The 20,236-nt window shown below is 41.3% G+C and overlaps 2 protein-coding genes and 1 long non-coding RNA gene across 5 annotated transcripts; 2 read left to right on the top strand and 1 right to left on the bottom strand.

The window, feature by feature from the left end:
• Positions 1 to 1,203: 1,203 nt before the first annotated feature.
• prph (peripherin) lies at positions 1,204 to 6,143 on the top strand. Its single transcript, XM_053445757.1, has 9 exons — positions 1,204 to 1,763; positions 3,527 to 3,587; positions 4,008 to 4,103; positions 4,622 to 4,786; positions 4,875 to 5,000; positions 5,097 to 5,317; positions 5,445 to 5,497; positions 5,688 to 5,761; positions 5,909 to 6,143. Exons 1-9 carry the CDS (start codon positions 1,219 to 1,221, stop codon positions 5,987 to 5,989), a joined length of 1,422 nt encoding a protein of 473 aa, XP_053301732.1. The 5' UTR covers positions 1,204 to 1,218; the 3' UTR covers positions 5,990 to 6,143.
• On the bottom strand, positions 5,543 to 8,569 carry LOC128460533 (uncharacterized). The gene is made up of 2 exons (XR_008342222.1): positions 8,381 to 8,569; positions 5,543 to 7,570 (listed from the first exon to the last, which is right to left on the bottom strand). It is a non-coding gene; the product is annotated as an uncharacterized LOC128460533 (long non-coding RNA).
• A 15-nt stretch (positions 8,570 to 8,584) lies between these two features.
• On the top strand, positions 8,585 to 19,382 carry timeless (timeless circadian clock). 3 transcript variants are annotated; one of them, XM_053445745.1, is made up of 30 exons: positions 8,585 to 8,745; positions 9,743 to 9,825; positions 9,934 to 10,087; positions 10,211 to 10,325; positions 10,444 to 10,506; positions 10,599 to 10,700; positions 10,821 to 10,976; positions 11,062 to 11,195; positions 11,476 to 11,563; positions 11,663 to 11,839; positions 11,964 to 12,181; positions 12,500 to 12,603; positions 12,803 to 12,972; positions 13,060 to 13,185; positions 13,350 to 13,501; positions 13,867 to 13,964; positions 14,193 to 14,316; positions 14,438 to 14,639; positions 14,742 to 14,881; positions 15,207 to 15,286; positions 15,401 to 15,524; positions 15,611 to 15,693; positions 15,833 to 15,987; positions 16,134 to 16,347; positions 16,574 to 16,642; positions 16,745 to 16,863; positions 17,236 to 17,494; positions 18,185 to 18,236; positions 18,335 to 18,399; positions 18,877 to 19,382. In XM_053445745.1, exons 2-30 carry the CDS (start codon positions 9,744 to 9,746, stop codon positions 19,005 to 19,007), a joined length of 3,756 nt encoding a protein of 1,251 aa, XP_053301720.1. In that variant the 5' UTR covers positions 8,585 to 8,745; position 9,743; the 3' UTR covers positions 19,008 to 19,382. The 3 variants fall into 3 exon arrangements, with proteins under 3 accessions (XP_053301720.1, XP_053301712.1, XP_053301704.1); XM_053445737.1 differs by lacking the exon at positions 8,585 to 8,745 and having other exon boundaries at positions 9,729 to 9,825; positions 18,197 to 18,236; XM_053445729.1 differs by lacking the exon at positions 8,585 to 8,745 and having other exon boundaries at positions 9,729 to 9,825.
• The last annotated feature ends 854 nt before the right edge of the window (positions 19,383 to 20,236 follow it).

Here is a 20,236-nt window from a genome sequence, read left to right as displayed (position 1 = left end):
CTGAGCAACTCGGATATCCGTGTTCTCATACAGCCCCTCTGGAATATTTCAAGAGAACATCAGAAGTTCATTGTATGTCTGAAAGCACATTTACTCTCACTGCCTCAGACGATCTGTGCTTGAGTCCTCCCTGCCTGCACCGTTACAGCAACCTTCACAGCAACAGCTAATTAAAAGATTGCTTTCAAAGTCACATTAAACTAAAACCATTAAAAATGTTGATAATGGCTTCCTGGAGTCTGCTGCTGTGTAAGTCATTGAGTTCATGCACCCGTTATAACAACAGTCATTATCCTGTGACCTCTCCCATCTTTCCGTTCTGCTCCAAAAGCAACCTCTGAGTCATGACTTTGCATTACCTGCAACAAACAAAAAACATGTTCTTTGAAAATATCTAGCGGTATTTGACAGCCCTTACTCCAGCAAGCATTACTGGATCTACTGCGTTTGAAAAGGATAGAATAACTGCAGAGTCATGGCTCTGCCCCAGACGCCCAGAATATCAATATAGTATTCCATTACTGTAAAAGGAGAGAGAGACAGAGAGGAGAGAGGGAGGGAGACAAAGGGAAGAGAAAAAATGAACCCAAATCCAATCAATGTGTCCATGTGATTCAATTTAGGCAAAAATTTCACATGTGCTTGTTGGAAACCCAATAATATCATTCTTGACATATGTTTGATAGGGAAGTTGAAAACGTTAAAACGAGAGTAAAATCTTACATGGTGTACAATAACTATATTGGCGAAACAACTATCAGAACATGAAGACTGGCCGATTGAGCTGAGCATCAATGAGGGTGTAAATCAGAGAGGCGGGGAGGGGTGGGCGTGAGGAGACATCTTTAGTTATCAAAGCAGTAATGTAGAAGCAAGTCTGGCCTTCTGCCAAGTGCTTGAGTTAAAAGGGTGGAGCTGTCATGGGCAGAGAGTAAGACAGAGTGCTGATGAAGGCACAGGGACAGGCAGAGACTATCTGTGAAGGGTAGGGTGTGGCCAAAGCCTGTACACACTAATGTGTGACTGAGGAAAGAAGAGTCCATGTGGGTGGGGTGAGGAGAAATGAGGGAGTGGGAGGCGTCAGGATGATGGGATAGCCAACGTGGGTGCATAAAAACCCCCGCGGTCTTCAGCCTAGTGTCCTGTTGCTTCACGAGCATCACAGAGCCTTCAACGTTCCACCTTTCCTCAGCGACAAAGAACCGAACGAGATCAACCATGACCCACTCAATGCAAACCTCCACTTCCTACAGGCGCACTTTTGGGAGCCCACACCCCATCTCCATGTCCTCCTACTCTCCTGTGTCTACCCGCATGACCCCGTCTAGCGGACGCTACATGCGTTCATCCTCACCTATGGTGGCGTCCCGGGCCACCTCCTACCACCAGCAGCGTTCCCGCCCAACCACTCAGCCCTCTCGCCTCTCCTACGACAAGGTGGACTTCACCCTGTCTGAAGCCATCAACCAGGAGTTCTTGGCCACCCGCAACAATGAGAAGGCCGAGCTGCAGGACCTCAATGACCGTTTTGCCAGCTTCATCGAGAAGGTGCGTTACCTGGAGCAGCAGAACGGTGCGCTGCAGCAGGAGCTCAACCAGTTCAAGGGCCAGCAGCAGCACGGCCAGCCCAACCGCGTCTCGGATCTCTGCCAGGAGGAGATGAGGGAGATGAGGCGCCAGCTTGACGCCGTCGGCAAGGAGAGGGACCAGTTCCAGATGGAGAGGGACAACCTGGCTGAGGACCTGACTCTGCTCAAGCAGAGGTTGGTACCAGCACGATCAGATAAGAAAGTAAAGTGTGAAATGAAGATCAGTTACCTGGATATATCAATGAAATGATTGGGATAGACAGATTGACAGATAGTTTGTGCATGAATGATACATTAGGATGACTGAAGGATACCGTTAGAAGACTATAAAATAGTTTGAGGAATTGTTTGACCCTGTTCAACGTAAATGCAAAACCATTATAGTACATAGATCTACAGAGAAAGTTGCCAGCTGTCCGACTCCCAGTGTTCCTCTCCTCTTGATTCCACATTACCCTGTTGTGTTTTTTATACTTAATAACATGGAGCTATAGACTGCGCTTAACGACAATGCCATCCTCACAGCTTTCATTGACAAGGTTGAAATACACTGCTACTGGTCAACGGTAAGCACAGAGGAGGAAGGGATTTCTTATTGGCACCAACCAATTGAATCCGGTAACCATGGTTGAGTAGGGCGTGGCACATCAGTAGCCTGGACGCCACTAAGCGATGCTGGCTATAAGACACTGTACTGCATCATGTCTACCAGACTGTTTACATGTATGAGTGTCAATGTTTGTTAAATATATTTTCCACAGGCCCTATTCAACACGAAACATGGTGATGACCACATTACAGGAACCAACAGAAATAGTATAACATGCTTCTTACGATCTAATTAGATAAGGAATATGATGATTGATTTTCATTTTCAACATAAATGTGTAGACTTGGAAACAAGCACCATTATGTATACACAAAGGGACATGAGATCACAGAGGAGCAGGATGGATGGACCAGACAAAGGGTGGGGCCGGCTGAGGAGCGGGGAGGGGAGTGCGAGAGGAAATGGGACCAGAGGAAGAGAGGTTGGATATCAGGAGCAGGGAGAACAGCGTCAGGAAAAATCAATGTGACTCAATGACTCCATTAGGTGTGAGTGTCCCTCACTGCTGATGGTATGGTGCCAGGGACCCCATTAGGACAAAAGGGCCCCGCGTAACACAGCATGAATAAAAGATGAGGCAGCAGGCCCCAAGATTTAATGCTTTCCCCACTAATCTACTTTATGTCTGCTATCGAGCAGGACTTCTGTCCGACAGGACAGATGGAGGCGTATCCAGATATTGACCACACATCAGCGGAACTTCTATTTTTGCAGAGAATGAGCAAAACTCATATTTTTTACATTGTGATATCATTTGTGATGAGTCATTGCAGCAACTCATAAATTGTAACGGAGTTTCCTGAAGCATAACGATGCTGAAATCAAATGAAATATCAATTTTAGTTTCTTTGCAGAAGCAAAAAATTACCTTTTTGGTTTTGAGAGTATCTCAGTTTTCTAAAGCACATCAGACACAATTCATATTTGATATAATTACCTAGTAAACCACTCCTTACGAGTACCCAGCTGTTTTTTTCTCTTCACTGAATACTAGTCAATACTATAACAACCATTTAAAATCTATAAATAGAGGGGAAGTGTGTGTACATAACCCTAACCCTGTGGATGACCTTATTGAACTGTGGGGAAACCACATTAGTTGAAAGGAACAGCTGCTGATCCCACTGGGTGCTCTCCCAAAACCCTTTTCACAGGACAGTGAATTAACAAATTGATCCTGAAAGCTTTTTGCCAGCTGATGCCCTGGTGTAACCTTCGACAGAAAGGGTTGTCTTTAAAAAAAAAAAAAAAAAAACGTTCTTTGCCCTCTCTTTATGCTAAAGGAAATTCTTGTTTGAAATATGTTGTCTCGCTCTATGTTCTAAAGGTTGGATGAAGAAGCTCAGAAGAGGGCAGATGCTGAGGGCAACCTGGTTTCCTTCCGCAAGGTAAAGACTCAGCTCACTGGACCATGATTAACATATTGATTAGTGTCCTAAGGCAACAGGTCAAAATGAACTGCTTTGTTCCATCTTCAATAGAATTGAGTAAGATGATAGAGACCTGTAAAAGAGACTAAACTGTTTTTGTTGAGGCACTTTCCTACCAAACGCCAAATGGTTAGTAAAAGAAGTGGAAAAAAAAAATGTACATCCTAAATATTTGGACAAATCTTTCACCATCATCACCTGGAGTTTCATTTCCAAGCCTTTACCTTTAGATAAGTGGAACTCATACTCATCTGTTTTTATATAGCATACTGATCCAAATTTTAGCATAATGCAATGTCAAATCTATAAAATGTAAAGGGAAATGTAGCTGCCGTTTTTGCAACAAATAGCGAATTATGTTTCGTTTCTGGTTACTAGGATGTGGATGATGCCACGTTGGCTCGTCTGGAGCTGGAGAGAAAGATCGAGTCTCTGATGGATGAGATTGAATTCCTGAAAAAGCTCCATGATGAAGTAAGTGAATCTATCACCTATGCAATTCACTGTCAATGCAATAATGGAAAATTCATTTTTAGGTGTTTTCCTTATCTAGACAAACATTATGGAAACACTCAACTTTTGCATGTGCAGTATGTGTCCTAAGCGACTGACTCCCTTGTAGTGATGACAAACAGGATCATCCCAGTGATTAGCTGAACCCAGCCACTCATTCATTCTCTACTGTAGAAAAAATGCCCACTTATTGCTGACAGTTAGTGGAATGATTTAATGCTTTTCTTTGCATACCAAACGTGCTCTGATTTGATGCCTTTTTAATTTTTTTAATTTTAGCAATATCTGCAAGACAAGCAGACAAAGAATCAGCAAAAGATCAAACGAGAGTCATTAGCATATTGACTGACTTTGAACAGGAGCCCTTCACGCTTACACTCCTTATTGTGTTATAAACTAACTGTTCTAGCTCCTCACACCTTAATAAAGGTTTGTGTTTAAGCATCTACAAGTATTTGTGTCCTGTTCTTTATCACCAGGAAATCCAGGACGTACAAGTGAGTGTCCAGACCCAGCAGCTGAAGATGGAGGTGGACCACAGCGCCAGGCCTGATTTAACTGGTGCCCTGAGGGACATCAGGGCTCAGTATGAGACCATCGCCTCAAAGAACATGCAGGAGTCCGAGGACTGGTACCAGTCCAAGGTAGGCAGATAGCCAAACAGACAGATGATAACACAGGAGCACAGGAACAAACATTCATTCCAGTGTATTTCACCTTTTGTCCTCACAGTTTGTGGATTTGACTGAGTCTGCAAAGCGCAACACTGACGCGCTGAGGCAGGCCAAGCAGGAAGCCAATGAGTCCAGGAGGCAGATTCAGTCCCTCACCTGTGAAGTTGATGCTGTGAAGAATACGGTGAGGCAAAGAACCACCCGTTGATTTCCTATATCAATCTGTCATGTAGGGGTATTTATGAGAAAACGATGGTGACGTGCTGTTGTCTTTTTTCAGAATGAAGCTCTGCTGAGGCAGATGCGAGAAATGGAGGACCAGTTTGGCAATGAGATTGGCAACTACCAGGACAATGTGGGCAGACTGGAGGAAGAGATCCGCCATCTGAAGGACGAGATGGCTCGCCACCTTAGGGAGTACCAGGACCTCCTCAATGTGAAAATGGCTTTGGACATCGAGATCGCCACTTACCGTAAACTGCTGGAGGGGGAGGAGAGCAGGTGAGGGAGAACATTTTTTTTTTCCTTTTTTCACAGACTTGTACGTACGTCAATTAAGATCTTCAGAGCAAGAGCAAATTCCTTTTTTCAGAACATGTTAGTAAATACATCTCATATTTCTGTTTAGGATTACTGTCCCCATGTTAAGCATGGGTATGAGCAATCACTTTGGAGACCGAGGTAAGCTTCTCCTTCGCTCATATCAAATATAAGAGGATCACAGTCTCAGGGCTTCCTTTTAATACACTTCAATTATACGTCAAATCAGTGATGATTCAATCATCGAAAACAGAGAAAAAAAATCTATTTGTGGAAAGAAAATGTATTTTCATGTAAAAACTCAGCAGCATTTTAATCTGACTTTTCATAGACTATGAACAAACTCCAGTGAGCGGGAGCAAGAGGACTGTGCTGATAAAGACAGTTGAGACTAGAGATGGAGAGGTACAACAATTCATACAAAATGAAAAGACATAATGCAAAAATAACTGTTATTATTTGCATTATGGAAATTGTGAGATACAAAAATAATGTAACCAAAAAATTGTGCAAAAAATATTTGAGCTAATTGGACCGTTTCTTTCCTGTCAGGTGGTGAAGGAGTCCAGGAGGGAGAAGGAAAGAGACTCAGGCCACAGTGATGGAGCCGACAAGGACGATAAGGAAGAGTAGATGAAAACTGATTAGAACATGTGAAGGCCAGTGCCATCGTAGAAAATAAATACATGGAAAAAAAAAAAGAGAAAATTCATTAGAAAAAAAGAGAACCTGATACATATATATTTAGTCCTCATTGCCACTAGTTATGTGTTTATCTGTTGAGCAAAGAGTCTTAGTGTAGGTGCAATGTTGAATGAATCCCTTTCGACAGCGTCACCTTGGTGCTATTGAAGCCACCCAACTTTTGCTAACACAAACCCCTTTATTAACGTACCACCTGAGGCCTTGATTTACAGTGCAATCCCGTGGAGTGCTTAGACGACCACACATTTATAGCAGCATGTTAAACTACAGGCGAAAATATCTAAACTACAGGCAAAAATATCTAGGTTAGATGCAGGAAGTTAGACCATCGAGTCGTAGATAGGACTGTGCTTATCAACCTTCTGACTCTGTCCTTTCTCTCAACACACCTTCAATTACAGATCGAGACTAAATTCACATGTAGGCATTTGTTTTAGAAGCTTTGCGATCCTCTTATTGTGCAAATCACCAAATCAATAAAGACATGGATCATCAATACACAAATAGCAGAGAGGAAATGTTGACAGTTAAAATACGACTGTCGACTACTGACAAGACTTTGGCTGAATGTGCTTTGCGATTCTGTGTGTATCTGGCAACACTGAAGAATGAATATGTAAGTGCGAATAATAAAATGAATTGGAACAAACCTGGGTTTTCTTGTCAGTCCATTTATCACGAACGAATCAACAAGACTAAGTGATGTTGAAAAGTAATGTACAGAAGTGTGTTTTTCTTCATTTCCATCTCAAGAGTTTTTCTCCACACACGACATCGTGGGCCTAACCTTCACTGATATGCTGTCAAGTCACCCAGACGCTTTCAGGGACTAATTCAAATCAGAGCATCTCACTCCCACTGCTCTATAGCTAGACGAAAGGGCAGTTGTTATTGTTATTACCTCAGCCAAGGAGGAAATGTTTTCACCTGCGTCTGTTTGTTGATTTATTTGTCAGCAGGCTTATGCAAAAACAACTCAAACCAACTTCCACCAAACTGAGTGGAGGTATGGGGCCGGGCCTGGGAAGAACCCATTAAATTGCAGTACAAATCCTTTTTTTTTCTACTATAAGAACTTGAAAATCCCATGATAGTTTACCTTGGAAGAGATAAAGTATGTGCTCTAGTGCGTGTCAGTGAATTCTGAATTGAGTGGGAAACACAACAGGGTTCAAACCTGTGCTCTTCTTATAGGTGACTACCATGGCATTGGTATTAGTCCCATGTAAAGGCCTGTGTGCATACTATTTGTTAGAACCATTTTAATCAGGTATTTAAGACAGTCATTGTCAGTCTCAACTTAATGTTCTGAGGATATAGCATATAGCAACATTTTGTAATGGCTCTTTAGACAGCTCATCATAAAAAAAGTTTAAAATACCTTTACCTGGCTTCTCTTCTCTTAGGCTTTAGATGTCTGGTAGTTCAGGAGGCTGCCTAAAAGTTCTTTACCTTTAGTAGTTCACTCCATGATCATGCGTCACCAGTTCCTTGCCAGGGGAAAGACTTCTGCATAAAGTGGCATCACATGCAGATTTTATACATTGATTAAAAATTGAGTGATAGATTATTTATTTTTCTCCAATAACCCCAGTTAGATAAAGAGTGCTGCACAATCAGTATATTCAAGCTCAAGCAACAATGACAGTTCAAAGGCAAGTAGAGTGAAGACTAAAATCAGAACAACTTTTATTCTTCTATTCTTGTTCAATGGTGGTTGGGAAACAGCTTTTAGCTGCATTAACGCCACCTGCTAAAGTGAAGTGTTGATCAGAATGGTTACATGAGTCTAACATTTCTTCTTCTTTGGGGTTCATCAGCAGCTTGCAACCATGATGCTGCAATGCTGCCATCTCCTGGAGTTATTTAACTTGAGATTTTTCAGATTTTCCTCTTCAGTCCAGTTTTCTCTAGAGATAATTCCTGCCACTTCCTTGTCCACCACCACCACACTCCAGTCACATCAGTGGCCTATGTACCTGCTCCTGTTAGCCCTCTGATTTTCTTTTCCTCCATCATGCCTTTCTTTACATTCCAAATTTCCTGCAGTCACCTGATATGTGGTCTATTGTTACTGGTATCTGATAATTGCTGTATCTCAACCTTTGGAGAACACAGTCTACCCGGCCAATGAAGGCCGCCTCCTTGGTAGGTTGTGTAGACCGCAAAGGTCAAATTGAAATAAGACGTCTGGTCAACTGAGGACACCGATTGTTTTTTTGCCTGATTCTATTTCAACATACATGCCGTTCGCTGTTTGGTTGAGTTGAAGCGTGACACTTAAACATTAGATGTTTTGTCGTTTGCTGATGCCATTACCTGTTTGGAAAATGGTTCCAGCTCAAACTGCTCGCAAATTCAAGTGACTTCATGAAGTCAGGCTAATCCACATGTCAAACATGGCTTCAGTCCCAACTCTCTCCATCAAAGCGTGACCTGTGTCATGTGATCGATGAAGTTCCCTGTGTCGGTGCGCAGCCATGTGCTGCCTGGAAAACAAAACCGAGGGTGTAGAATTCAGCGGTCGTGACGACATTCTACATCCGGTGTGTTGGCGCGAGACTTGTCCGCTCGGTCTTGTCAGAGACTTCAGACTGACTCCATCTCTACACGTCTTCACAAACACTGAACTCCTCCAGCTGCTGAACGCGACCCCCGAGGAGGAGCAGCACTCAGACCTGCAGGTAACTCTATCATTGTCTGAAGCGGACCGGAAGTCAGAGCGCGCTGCAGCCAGGCTGCTGTGAACTGGAGCTAACCAGCGGCTACATAACATTAGCATTAGCAACAAGTGGAGCACATACTTCAGCTCGTACTAACTAATGTCATTGTATTTTACATTATGTTGTTGGTGCAGTGACGTGCAAGTCTCATTAATGTTCAAGCTGGTGATTATAACTTGTTCTACTTCATATTCTGCTGCAATCAGGCAGTCTGATATGAATCTATAAGAACAATAATCTAACAGCGTTATTTGTAGACGATATTCAGAATGGTTCATCTGAATATTTGAAGTAACCAGAAAAATGTAATGTGCATTATTTTCTCTCAATTTGATGTAGTAGGAATAGAAACAATGAAGTGCCCAAGGTACAAGTAACTCAAAATGTTATCAAAGTAAAACTTGAACTGAACAGAACATTTAATCATAATGTTATTGACATTTTAATGGCTAGATATAATCTAGACATGGCAACAATATTTACTGCAGATCAATATCTGTCAATAAATTGTTCCTGCATTGTTGAAAGATAGTGAGGAGGTGCACTACACCAACTGTTTTAAATGTTCTACCTCAGATTTGTGAAATGTTTTACTGTTTATCAAGTGTCATCATTCTCTGCTGATGAAGAAGAGTTTAAAACCACAATCTGCATTCAGGAGCAACAGCCAGTCTGGAAACTCGATAGAAATTATCATTTTAATTTAATCGTGATATTTGCCAATATCAACTGATGTGAAAATGTTTAATCTTGATAACATTTGTGACACTAATATAATCTCAGGGGAGGTGACATAAAACAAACATAAAATTAGAAAGTTCATACATTGCATTGTCCTTGTCCTCAACGATCATAGTAAAAACAGCTGTTTGTGATGTGCTCTTTTGATTTTGAGATACTGAAAGTGTGTGTCTTTTCATTTCCTTTGTGCTGGCTGATGGTGTATGGACATATTCAGGATGAACTGCGAACTTCTGGCAACTTGCAGTGCTCTCGGCTATCTAGAGGGGGACACCTATCACAAGGAAACAGATTGTTTGGGTAAGTTGTTCTGAAGTGGTCAAATATTTAGTTACTAAGGAGAAAAAGCTATTTATTTTTGCATTTGAAACAGTCATCGGTGAAATGTTTCCTCTATCTGTATTTCAGAGAGTGTGAAAGACTTGATCAGGTATTTACGCCATGAGGATGACACCCGTGATGTCCGCCAAGAGCTGGGAGCAGGCCAGATTGTACAGAATGACCTTCTGCCTATTATCATTCAACATGGGCAAGATAAAGCCTTATTTGATGCCTCTATCAGGTAAAAAAAACCACTCACACTACAATGTCATGCAATTTTTCTTTTTCTTTTTTGGAAGATGTAGTTGTTGGTAAACAAGTTAAACAATTGTCGCTCATATGACTCCTATCTACTTTTTCTCAGGCTCATGGTCAACCTCACTCAGCCTGCTATGCTTTGCTTTGGTAAAGTCCCTGACGACCCTGTGTTTAGACATCACTTTCTGCAAGTGACATCTCATTTACAAGCCTATAAAGAGGTACCTGAACTCATTTAATTGCTTAAACACTTTATTTTATGTTTTATATTTATATTTATATATTTACGCAGTCAACATTGTGATATAGGATTAAGCAGAATGTCCTTTTTATTTTCAGGCATTTGCCAGTGAAAAGGTGTTTGGCATTTTAAGTGAGATGTTGTACAACCTTCTGCAACTGGTGAGTGTTTTACTGGTAATCCTCTTTGCCTCCATCCTGCCTGTTAACTACATTATATAATGCTTCTGTTTGTTCATGTGTTTCTCTGTCAGGACTGGGAGGAGAGGCAAGAGGAGGATAACCTACTGATAGAGAGGGTCCTGCTGCTGGTCAGGAACGTGCTACATATACCTGCAGACCCCTGTGAAGAGAAGGTCTGATTTTAACATGAATACCATGTTTATTCTCATTGAGACAAACCCCTTGGTTTAGCTTTCATCTCAGCTACCTTTAATTTCTCCTTCCCCAATCTTTGTCTGTCCTCCTCATTGTAGAAAGTGGATGATGATGCCAGCATCCATGACAGGCTGCTGTGGGCCATTCACATGAGTGGGTTTGATGACCTGGTAAAGTTCCTGGCGTCAGCTCAGAGTGAGCAGCAGTGGAGCATGCATGTGTTGGAAATCATTTCCCTCATGTTCAGAGACCAGGTTAGATTGAATATACTGATGTTGTTCACATAGAGATTTCCAGCTGTTTTCTGTGTTCTGAGCTCCTCCTCTTCCTCTCCTCTAGACCCCGGAGGCTCTGGTGAGCGCTGGTCACGCTCGTTCAACGGAGGAGAAGCAGAGAGACGTTCAGGAACTGGAGGTGTTGAGGCAGAAAGAGCTCGCAGAGAAACGTTCTCGCACTTTACAAAGAGGAACCAGGTGACGAACAAGCTCTTTACTGTCAAGGTCACAAGATGGACCAGTGGACATAAAGTCTAGTTTCAACACAGCTTTATTAAAAAAGTAATAACAACCTTTACACTTTTCAAGGTAAATAAAGCTGCTTTAAAGGAGTAAGGAAAATAAAACAAAACAAACCAAGCACAAACAATAATAGGTGTGGTTGTTGGAAGTATAAGGTAAAGAAGTACCACCAGACTGAAGAATATCTCTCTGCGTGTGCTATGTCACATTCTGTGTGATGATCTCTCTCTATTAGACACTCTCGCTTTGGAGGATCCTATGTTGTCCAAGGTCTCAAGGCAATCGGAGACAATGATGTGATCTATCACAGAAATATTCATAATGTGAGTAGCTCCACTCCTCTGTCATGTGAAGAAACCTTAGTATTAACAACCTTAACAAAAATGATTTTAATACAGGTCTCTATTTTTTGTTTTTCTTAGTTCAAACATTACACTCATGACACAGGCAAAACGTTGAGACGGGTTCCAAAGAGGAATCGACAGGCCAAGGAAAGTAAGGAGAAACGACGTTCCGCCTTAAACGTGCGACTCTTCCTGCGAGAGTTTTGCATGGACTTCTTGGAGAACTGCTACAACCACCTCATGTACCTGGTCAAGGTAAGCCTCATTGTCAGGAATGAGTCAGTGTATTAGATTGTATTAACAGTATTTTTTATTTTATTTACCATTGACAGCCTACATAGCACATGGTTTTTGACCCGTTTCCTCTTGTCCTTCACAGGAAAGTCTGATTCGAGAGCAAACTCAGCAACACGATGAAACTTACTACCTCTGGTCCCTCAGCTTTTTCATGGCCTTCAATCGTGGCAACGGTTTCCGGGCTGACTTGGTTTCTGAGACCATTTCCGTCCGTGCCTTTCACTTCATCGAGCGCAACATCACCAACTACTATGAGATGCTGCTGACCGACCGCAAAGAGGCCACATCCTGGTCCCGCCGGTAAGAAGATCACTCTGAAGCAGGCCTGCCAACATTTTATCAACCTGAGGGTTGACAGCAAAATCTATAGAGTGACAAATGTTGCACTTAAACCACAAAACAACCAGACTTATAAATTCAGACCCTAACAGTGTCAAAGAGTAGTTTTCAAGCAACCCGATGGTCACGTTTGCATAATAAGCAATTCAATTACTCTCTAAATTTCAACTCCTGACAACGTTTTGGTTTAGAAGTTTCAACTTTTCAGCGTTGAAATGTTTGCTGGCATGAGTAAAGAAAACGTTTGGGCCCAGACTGATGTTTCTTTTTCTTCTCTAGGATGCACTTGGCTCTAAAGGCATATCAAGAACTGCTGCTCACTGTGAACGAGATGGATCAGTCAAAGGATGACAGCATCCGTCAGAGTTCTAACGTTATTAAAAGTAAGATGCTCGCAGTATTTCATTTTGTGATTAAATTCTGGTATTTAGCTGGTTTTGGGTCTAACTGAACTCAGGTTCTCTCATCATTCCATTTTGCTTTAAATAAGGATTTTGTTATGCAACAAACTCGATTAAAATTCTTATCTAGATCTTGAATATGTCAACATTAACGTCTCATCTATTCGTTGAAACCTTCCAGGTAACATCTTCTACCTGATGGAATACAGGGAGATTTTTCTAACGTTGCTGAGGAAGTTTGATGAAACCAAACAGCCTCAGTCTTACCTCAAAGACTTGGTGGAGTCGACTCATCTTTTCTTGCGCATGTTGGAACGCTTCTGCAAAGGTCGCAGAAACTTGATGGTTCAGGTAATATTTAGTTTTCTAGTGCATGTGTAAATGTTTTCCATTAGCATGTGCTTGGATTATCAATATCTATCTGTGGTTTCTCTGCAGAAGAAGAAGGTGAGGCGGAAAAAGTCTCGAGGCGATAAAAATCTCCCAAATCCAGAGACTACTCCAGAAGCCCTGGCGGAAGCCTTCAGGATTGTGGAGGAGGAGCTGAAGACTTCAGGGTTTCAGGTCAGTGTAAGAATGGACTTCAAGACGGAGCAGAGACTATTTATCATCTGAATTTGTGTTGTGTTGTAGTGGAAGTTTATGAGGGGCACATTCTGCACAGGAGTATTTCACATCTGAGAGTTTTTCTAAACTTGAAAATGTTTTTTCTGCTTTGCTGTGCACAGTTGTCAGAGTCTTTGACTGAAAGCATTGTTCCATTCGATGCCACATCTGAAACTCCCCTAGAGGAGCAGCGGACTGAGGCTATGGTACGAGTTAAGGACGCCATGCTGGGTCGACTGGGACCAGAAGCACTGGCACTGCTACGAGCTGCCAGGTCAGTTAGACTCAGTTATTTTTCTTTATCAATAAATATGTCTACAGATTTTGTTTTTTTCTAAGAGTTCTGAGAGCCAAAGATGACATTTTAAAATGCTTTATTATCCCTAACCAACAGTCCCAAATATTTATTTATTTAAAAATAATATAATGTAGAGAAAAAAAGAATTTTTACATAGAAACAGGAACCAATAAATATTTTGGGAATTGCTTGATTCAACTACAATAACCACCAATTCATTTTCAGAATTGTTTCCGATTCCTTTTTGTAATTGATCATGTGATTTAAGCTGTTATTCCAACAACCTGTCAGACCAGTCACTTCTAGTTATGTCTTTAAGACTGTCCCCTTGTCGTCCTCAGAGAGGTGTGGCCGGAGGGAGACGTGTTTGGTTCAGCTGATGTGGATCCTGAGGAGGAACTGGAGCTGCTCAAGCAGATCATGCACGCCAACCTGCCAAGTAAAACAGTGACCCTTTGTACTAAGGCCACATTTAACCATTATTTTGAGCATTGATTCCTCTGCCATCCATTTTTTTTTCTTGATGAAAATAATTCAAATAATTAAATCGATCTCTTGTTAAACTAGTGGAGGACACATTTTCTGTTGATTGACTAATTATTGGGGCTCTACTTTGTACCAGAGCATCCATGTAGCGTTGGGGTTAAACGTTACCTTTTCATTTCAGGGTCCTCTCCTCCTGAGCCTGTGGTAGAGGAGGAGGATGATGATGGATTAGAGTTAGAAGAAGAAGAGTTGGAGTCCGTCCAAGTTTCTGAAACCGAGTTCAACTTTCTTGACTTCATCAAGAAGTAAGCAAAACAGTCGCACTAACTTTGAGGATGACCTTCATGACCGATACTTTTCCTACTGCTTCTTCAAACAATTAGTGACTTTTCTATTAAGATGTCACCTTCTCTTACCCCCCCTCAGGTTTGCCAGCTCCAATATCGTGCATCCATACCTCGTCCTATTAAAATCCTTCTCAAAAAACTCCCCTCACACAAACCACTGCATCGTTCGAATGCTGCACCGCCTGGCCTTTGACCTCAAAATGGACGCCCTGCTTTTCCAGCTGTCGGTGTTCAACCTTTTCAACAAAATCCTGAGTGACCCCGCTGCAGCTGCTTACAGGGTACAGTAATAACAGATAGGAGAGAGAATAAAACCTTTTTGATGACCTAGACTGTACAGTACCTTAAATCCAAGATTCACACTTTCATTCTATCCTTCACAGGAACTGGTGACCTTTGCCAAGTATGTGCTGAAGCGTTTCTTTTCACTGGCAACAGAAAACAACAAGGCATATGTTGAACTGCTGTTCTGGAAAAATGTGGGAGCTGTACGTGAGATGACGGAGGGCTACAGCAAAGACGGGTCAGTTTCTCCATTTTTTGTTTTTCTTTATTTTTTGTTTGTGTCTAGCTTTGTGTTATGTTAAAATTGCATTTGTTACTAAAATATAGGTCAAAGATGGACTTTGATTCAATTGATTTAACTTGATGGAACTCAGCAGGAGATTGTGGAGGAAGGACATGTGGCAGAGTAATTCGGTACCAGGATACCAGGCCTATATTCTGTGTCTTTATTATAAATAATTTATATATAAAATTATTTTGCATCGGTGGAGGAACATAGGGGAAATCATGACCTGGCATTACTTATAACAAATTAGCAAAAATTGTCTCCCTACATATATCAGAGAGGGAACTAAACAAACCTGGACTGAGGAGGAGGAAGAGGAGTTGCGCAAGCTCTTTGAGGAGCACCGTCATTCTGAAGGTTGGCTTTCTCTTTGTTTGATGTTCCCACATCTTTTCTGTTTGTTGTGTTATTTGATGTAGTTTCATTGCTAGCTACTTGTGAATTCATTTTTCTCACTGTTCCTATGTCTAGTGCCAGACATAGTGGAGACTTTGCTGCCATTGCTCAGTGGCAGCACCCGAGCTCGGCGGCAGGTCGTGACGCAGCTGGTGCGTATGGGTCTGGTGGACAACGCTAAGGAGCTGAAGAAACAGAAGTATGTACTCTAGAAAGAATATGGAGAGTAAGAAAGGCTTTGCAAGGTTTACAATCTGAACTGATGTGTTTTTATTTTTCCCAAAGGATCGGTACCCGCATTGTACTTTGGACTGAGGAGCAGGAGGAGGAGCTGCAGATGCTGTTTGAGGAGTACAAAGATTCTGACGGTACTTGGCTCATTATGTCGTGCATGAGAGAATTACGCGACCTTTCATTGTACCTGTCCCCTCTGTTCCAGTCCCTGTAGTAACAGTAGTCTCAGAAACACTTCATGGTTTGGGTGGTGACCCTCTTGTACTCTCACAGATGTGCTGGGTAATATCCTGAAGAAGCTCACGGCCAAGCGCTCCCGTGCACGAGTGGTGGACAAGCTGCTCAGCATGGGCCTGGTGTCTGAGAGAAGAGAACTCTATAAGAAGAGAAGTCGTAATGCTCACGGGAAGAGTTCTGGGGAAAAAATGGTAAAGTTATTTTAGATGTACTATCCATCTTTTTTGTAGAAAAGATTAATTATTTGAAGACTTACTAAATATAAGCTCCCTGTGATCTAGTATTTTTTAAAGAAATGGTGTCGGTAAAATGGAGGGACTTTTTTTTTTTGCCACAGACTGAAGAAGAGTTCCTGTCAGAATTAACACAAGGTGACCTGGATGATTCTATGGACAAAGATGAGGGAGAGGATGAGTCTGAAGAGAGTGAGGAAGATGAAGAGCAGGAGAGGGAAGAATCCCAAAATCACGTGCGGAAGAGCCAACGTGTGCCGGCCCCAGTGGAGAGGAGAGCTGATGTAGGCAACATGGTCACTGCTCTGCATCAGGGAGGTGAGACTACATCCAAACTTTACTCTACTTTCTCAACCTTTATTAAATTAAAATGGCCAAAGGCTGAGATGTAAAATATTTAATAAGAATTTTGGAATATAATTTATTTATGAAGATAATGCTAGTCTGTTTTTTATAAAGTATTAAGCAAGTATTTCCAAGACAATTATTTTTTTCAAACTTTCTTGGACAACATGAATAAAGAACTGATTTCATGTTTTATAAGGCATGTCTGGACCTCTGTTGTGGCTTCAGAACTGTCTTAACAGAACAGCAAATGACCGAGAAGAAGATGGTGAGTGAAACATTTTGGACTTGTTTCATTTCTTTACTGTATTGAAAGTTACTTTAGGATTGGTGGAAGTTAAGTTTGAGTAAATAAAATCGTTCTGTCCAGGTCTGTCCCAGCCTGTGCCACTGGTCCCTCTGACTGAGACAAATGAGGACGCCATGGATAACAAGAGCATCCAGAGACTGTTACGCAAACTGGGGATGCGACCACCGGCAAATGAACAGGTGTTTATTTTTTTAATGATGTCACCAAATCAGTGCCATAACTTGTTTCTAATCTTTTGCTAATGACGGTTTTGTTGTGTTGTGTTTGATTTTAAATTAACTAAATAATTAATTCGATAGAATAAGAAAAAAATCATATAATGTTGCCAACATTTGAAAATGTACTAGAAGGGCACTCGGTGGAGTGCACACCTCCACAAAGGCCCATCAGTCCCATTAAAATAAAACCGCATTTAAAGACACTATATCCAGACTTTTATTTGAAAAGTTACCAAATTTCACATGTTTACAGTGTTGACTAACAAACAAATGCAAGTGAAAACATAACCTCTTTGGTGGAGGTAATTAACAGAGTTAATGTTTGGTAACCAGGAAACTTTCTGGAGAATCCCAGCAAAGATCAGCGTATCCCAGCTCCGCAGTGCAGCTGCAGCTCTCAGTCTGAGAGAGGACGAACCTAGAGTTGGTGAGGAGCAGGAGAGACCCTCGAGTCAACCTGAAAAACACCTTGAGGAGGAGAAGGGGGAGGAGAAGGAGGAGGAAGCAGAGGTGTCAGGTGAACAGAGAACTCAGGCTCTGAGAGCTCTGCTGCTCTCACGAAAAAGGAAACCCCGCACCACCAAGCATACAGGTATGTCTGGTCTTGCACAATCGTCGGCTTGTGGTGTCAGATGACACCAGTTAATTACAGCTTTCTCATATAATGTAAGCATTAAGTTACATGCTGCACATTATATGCAAGTCGCAAGCAGCCAGGAATGTTGCATTTGCTTTCCTGAGAATATACATAATTTCCCAACAAAATAATTGAAATCCACTGCAAGACTAAAATGTTGTTTTGCTTTTTGAACTGTAAATTTAAATTCAATCGTGAAGACCGGTTCACCTGTGTTTTTATTATGTTTTCGGGTCTGTCCTATTTCTGTGAAAGCAATATCTCAAGAATTCCTTGAGAGAATTTCTCCAAATTTGGTACAAATATTCACTTGGACCCAAGGATGAAGTGATTCATTTTTGGGGCCTGGAGGTCAAAGGTCAAGATCCCAGTGACCTTATGTTCCTGTAAATGTGATATATCAGCATGTGGGGAATTCAATTACATCTGGCACAATTAGTTTTGACTTGTACTCAAAGTGATCACATATTTCAATGGTCAAAAGTAAAGGTCACCGTGACCTTTTATGAATCTGGAAAATGTATGTACACAGAAACTGCACTGGTTGCCGGAGGCATACAGCTGCAGTGTTGTATTTCTGGTTCCTTGTAAATCTGCTGCTAATTCGATGGGTCGAGCATTAACATTGTATTTTTTTTTTTTTTGCCTCTGTATCAGATTTCACCTCCATGGAGGATACAGGAAGTACAGCTAAGAGGTGAGCTATCCCCCTTTGTATTTGTTTATCAGATAAGCCAAACCACAGCTGAGAGATGTCTATTTTTACATTTAATTCATCTACTTCAATCACATCAGGTCCCAAAAGAAGAAATCAGCTAAAAGAAGCAGAGTGATGGACGATGACGAGGAGGAGGAGAATGGTATTTTACTCACTTGGTTGGAAACCAATTTAGAAACTTGAGTTTTAATGTATTTAAGACATAGACTGTTTATAAAGATGGATGACACATCTCCACTTCCCCCTGTAGTTAAAAAATGAAGCTGAAATACCCATAAACACTGCAGTATTGATGATGTTGTTGAGCTGCTGTATATATGACTGCTGTTACATGCACTCGGCCAATAGTGAGTCAGTATCAGCAGTCAATCATGACGTTAAAGCTAATCAGAAACCTACTTACACCTACATTAGTGTGATAATAACTACCTTAAATAACAAAATCCATCTTTGAGCAAAATGTATTTGTACTTGTCCCATCCACTAACATGCGCATGGTTTATGACCTATACTGTGTATGTATATATATATGTCAATCTTTATGTTCAGTCTATGGTTAAATCATGTAGAAGTGATGTTTAATCATAATAGCAGCCTTAACACAGTTCTCTCTACACAGAGGCAGACTCCTCCACTGCCATGGATATGGATACAAAGAGTGATGCAGATTCAGAGCAGGAGGATATCTCTGCTCCTGTGAAGCGTAGACGGAAGATGGTCTTAATTGATGAAGAGGAAGATGAGGATTAGTGATGAGCTTTAATGGACTGTAAAAGCTGAGGACACAGGAGACTTTGGTTTTGCTCGGAGGTGGATGCAGCTCTCTGGAGGAAGTTCATTCCAGACTGTAGAAACACTGTTAATAGAAAAACCGAGCAGCCCAAAGAAATGATCACTTAGCCATGCCTCTTTGTCAGTGCAGGTCATATTTTCATTGATTGGACCATTTTCTGTAATAGTGCCTACTAAGTTCTGGGTGTCTTTCTATTCTGTAAGTTACTTTCCTTTGTTTTCCATTTTTAGACTTATTAATCGACAATTTCATCTTTCACACGTTTTACTTGTTAGCCTTTCAAAGTGCAATTCCTGTGAATTAATTAATAAAAAAAAGCACTGTTGTCAAAATAGTGTCTGACTGGCTGCCTTTGCCCTTTTCTGTCTTGCATTGCATCTTTTTGAACACTAGAGGGCAGTTAAGAGTTGACAGGATACTTTTACTAATTAGTGTAGGGAGTAATTGATCATGTATCATATGTAGAATATCTGAATTGAACTTTTTTAAATACATTTGTATCACTCATAAGGTTTTTGATCTAAATTCTGAGTGTCCCTCTGCAGTGAGCTCAGGACAGGCTCAGGAAAGACTAAATCCTTAATCGTGTTTATGTCTTACTCTTTCTACTAAAATGACATGAACATATGTCATTCGACAGATCTTTCTTTAACAGCGATCCCGTGTCCATCTGCAGTCGCTGCCTGTAGTGGTTCACATTTTCCAGCTGTGTCGGCGGTGGTCTCTTGTCCTCACATCTGGACCACGTTAGTAACTTCCTGTCACAGCATCTGCTCTGCCCCCATCCCACTGAGCCAAAGGCAGAATCTGACAATCTACAGATACTGCTGTGAGTTCAGCATATGTGCACAGTGATTAGTGGGTGGGTGCTCTTCTTGGAGCTAAGAGGTTAAATGTACATATTTTCCTCTGCACACAAATGCCTTAAATGTCTCCATGAATTTAAGCTAAACCAGGCTGTATGGAAGCCTGAAGGGGACTACTTTAAATCCATAAATCCAGGTGTAAACCTGAATATCAAAATGTAGATCCACTGTAGCAGAATAATTTCCCATGTATGTATGTAGGGGGTTGTATCAATGCAATTTCATTTTCAGATACTTAGATGGGATTTTCCCTCATTATATTAAAGTATATGGGAAAAGCTGTTAGACATGCAATATTCAATGCTGTACCCATTGACTAT

Source organism: Pleuronectes platessa, chromosome 2 (genome assembly GCF_947347685.1).
Source record: "Pleuronectes platessa chromosome 2, fPlePla1.1, whole genome shotgun sequence".
NCBI lineage: Eukaryota > Metazoa > Chordata > Actinopteri > Pleuronectiformes > Pleuronectidae > Pleuronectes > Pleuronectes platessa.
Note: the sequence above shows the minus strand (reverse complement) of the source record. Positions and strands in the feature narration are given on the sequence as shown.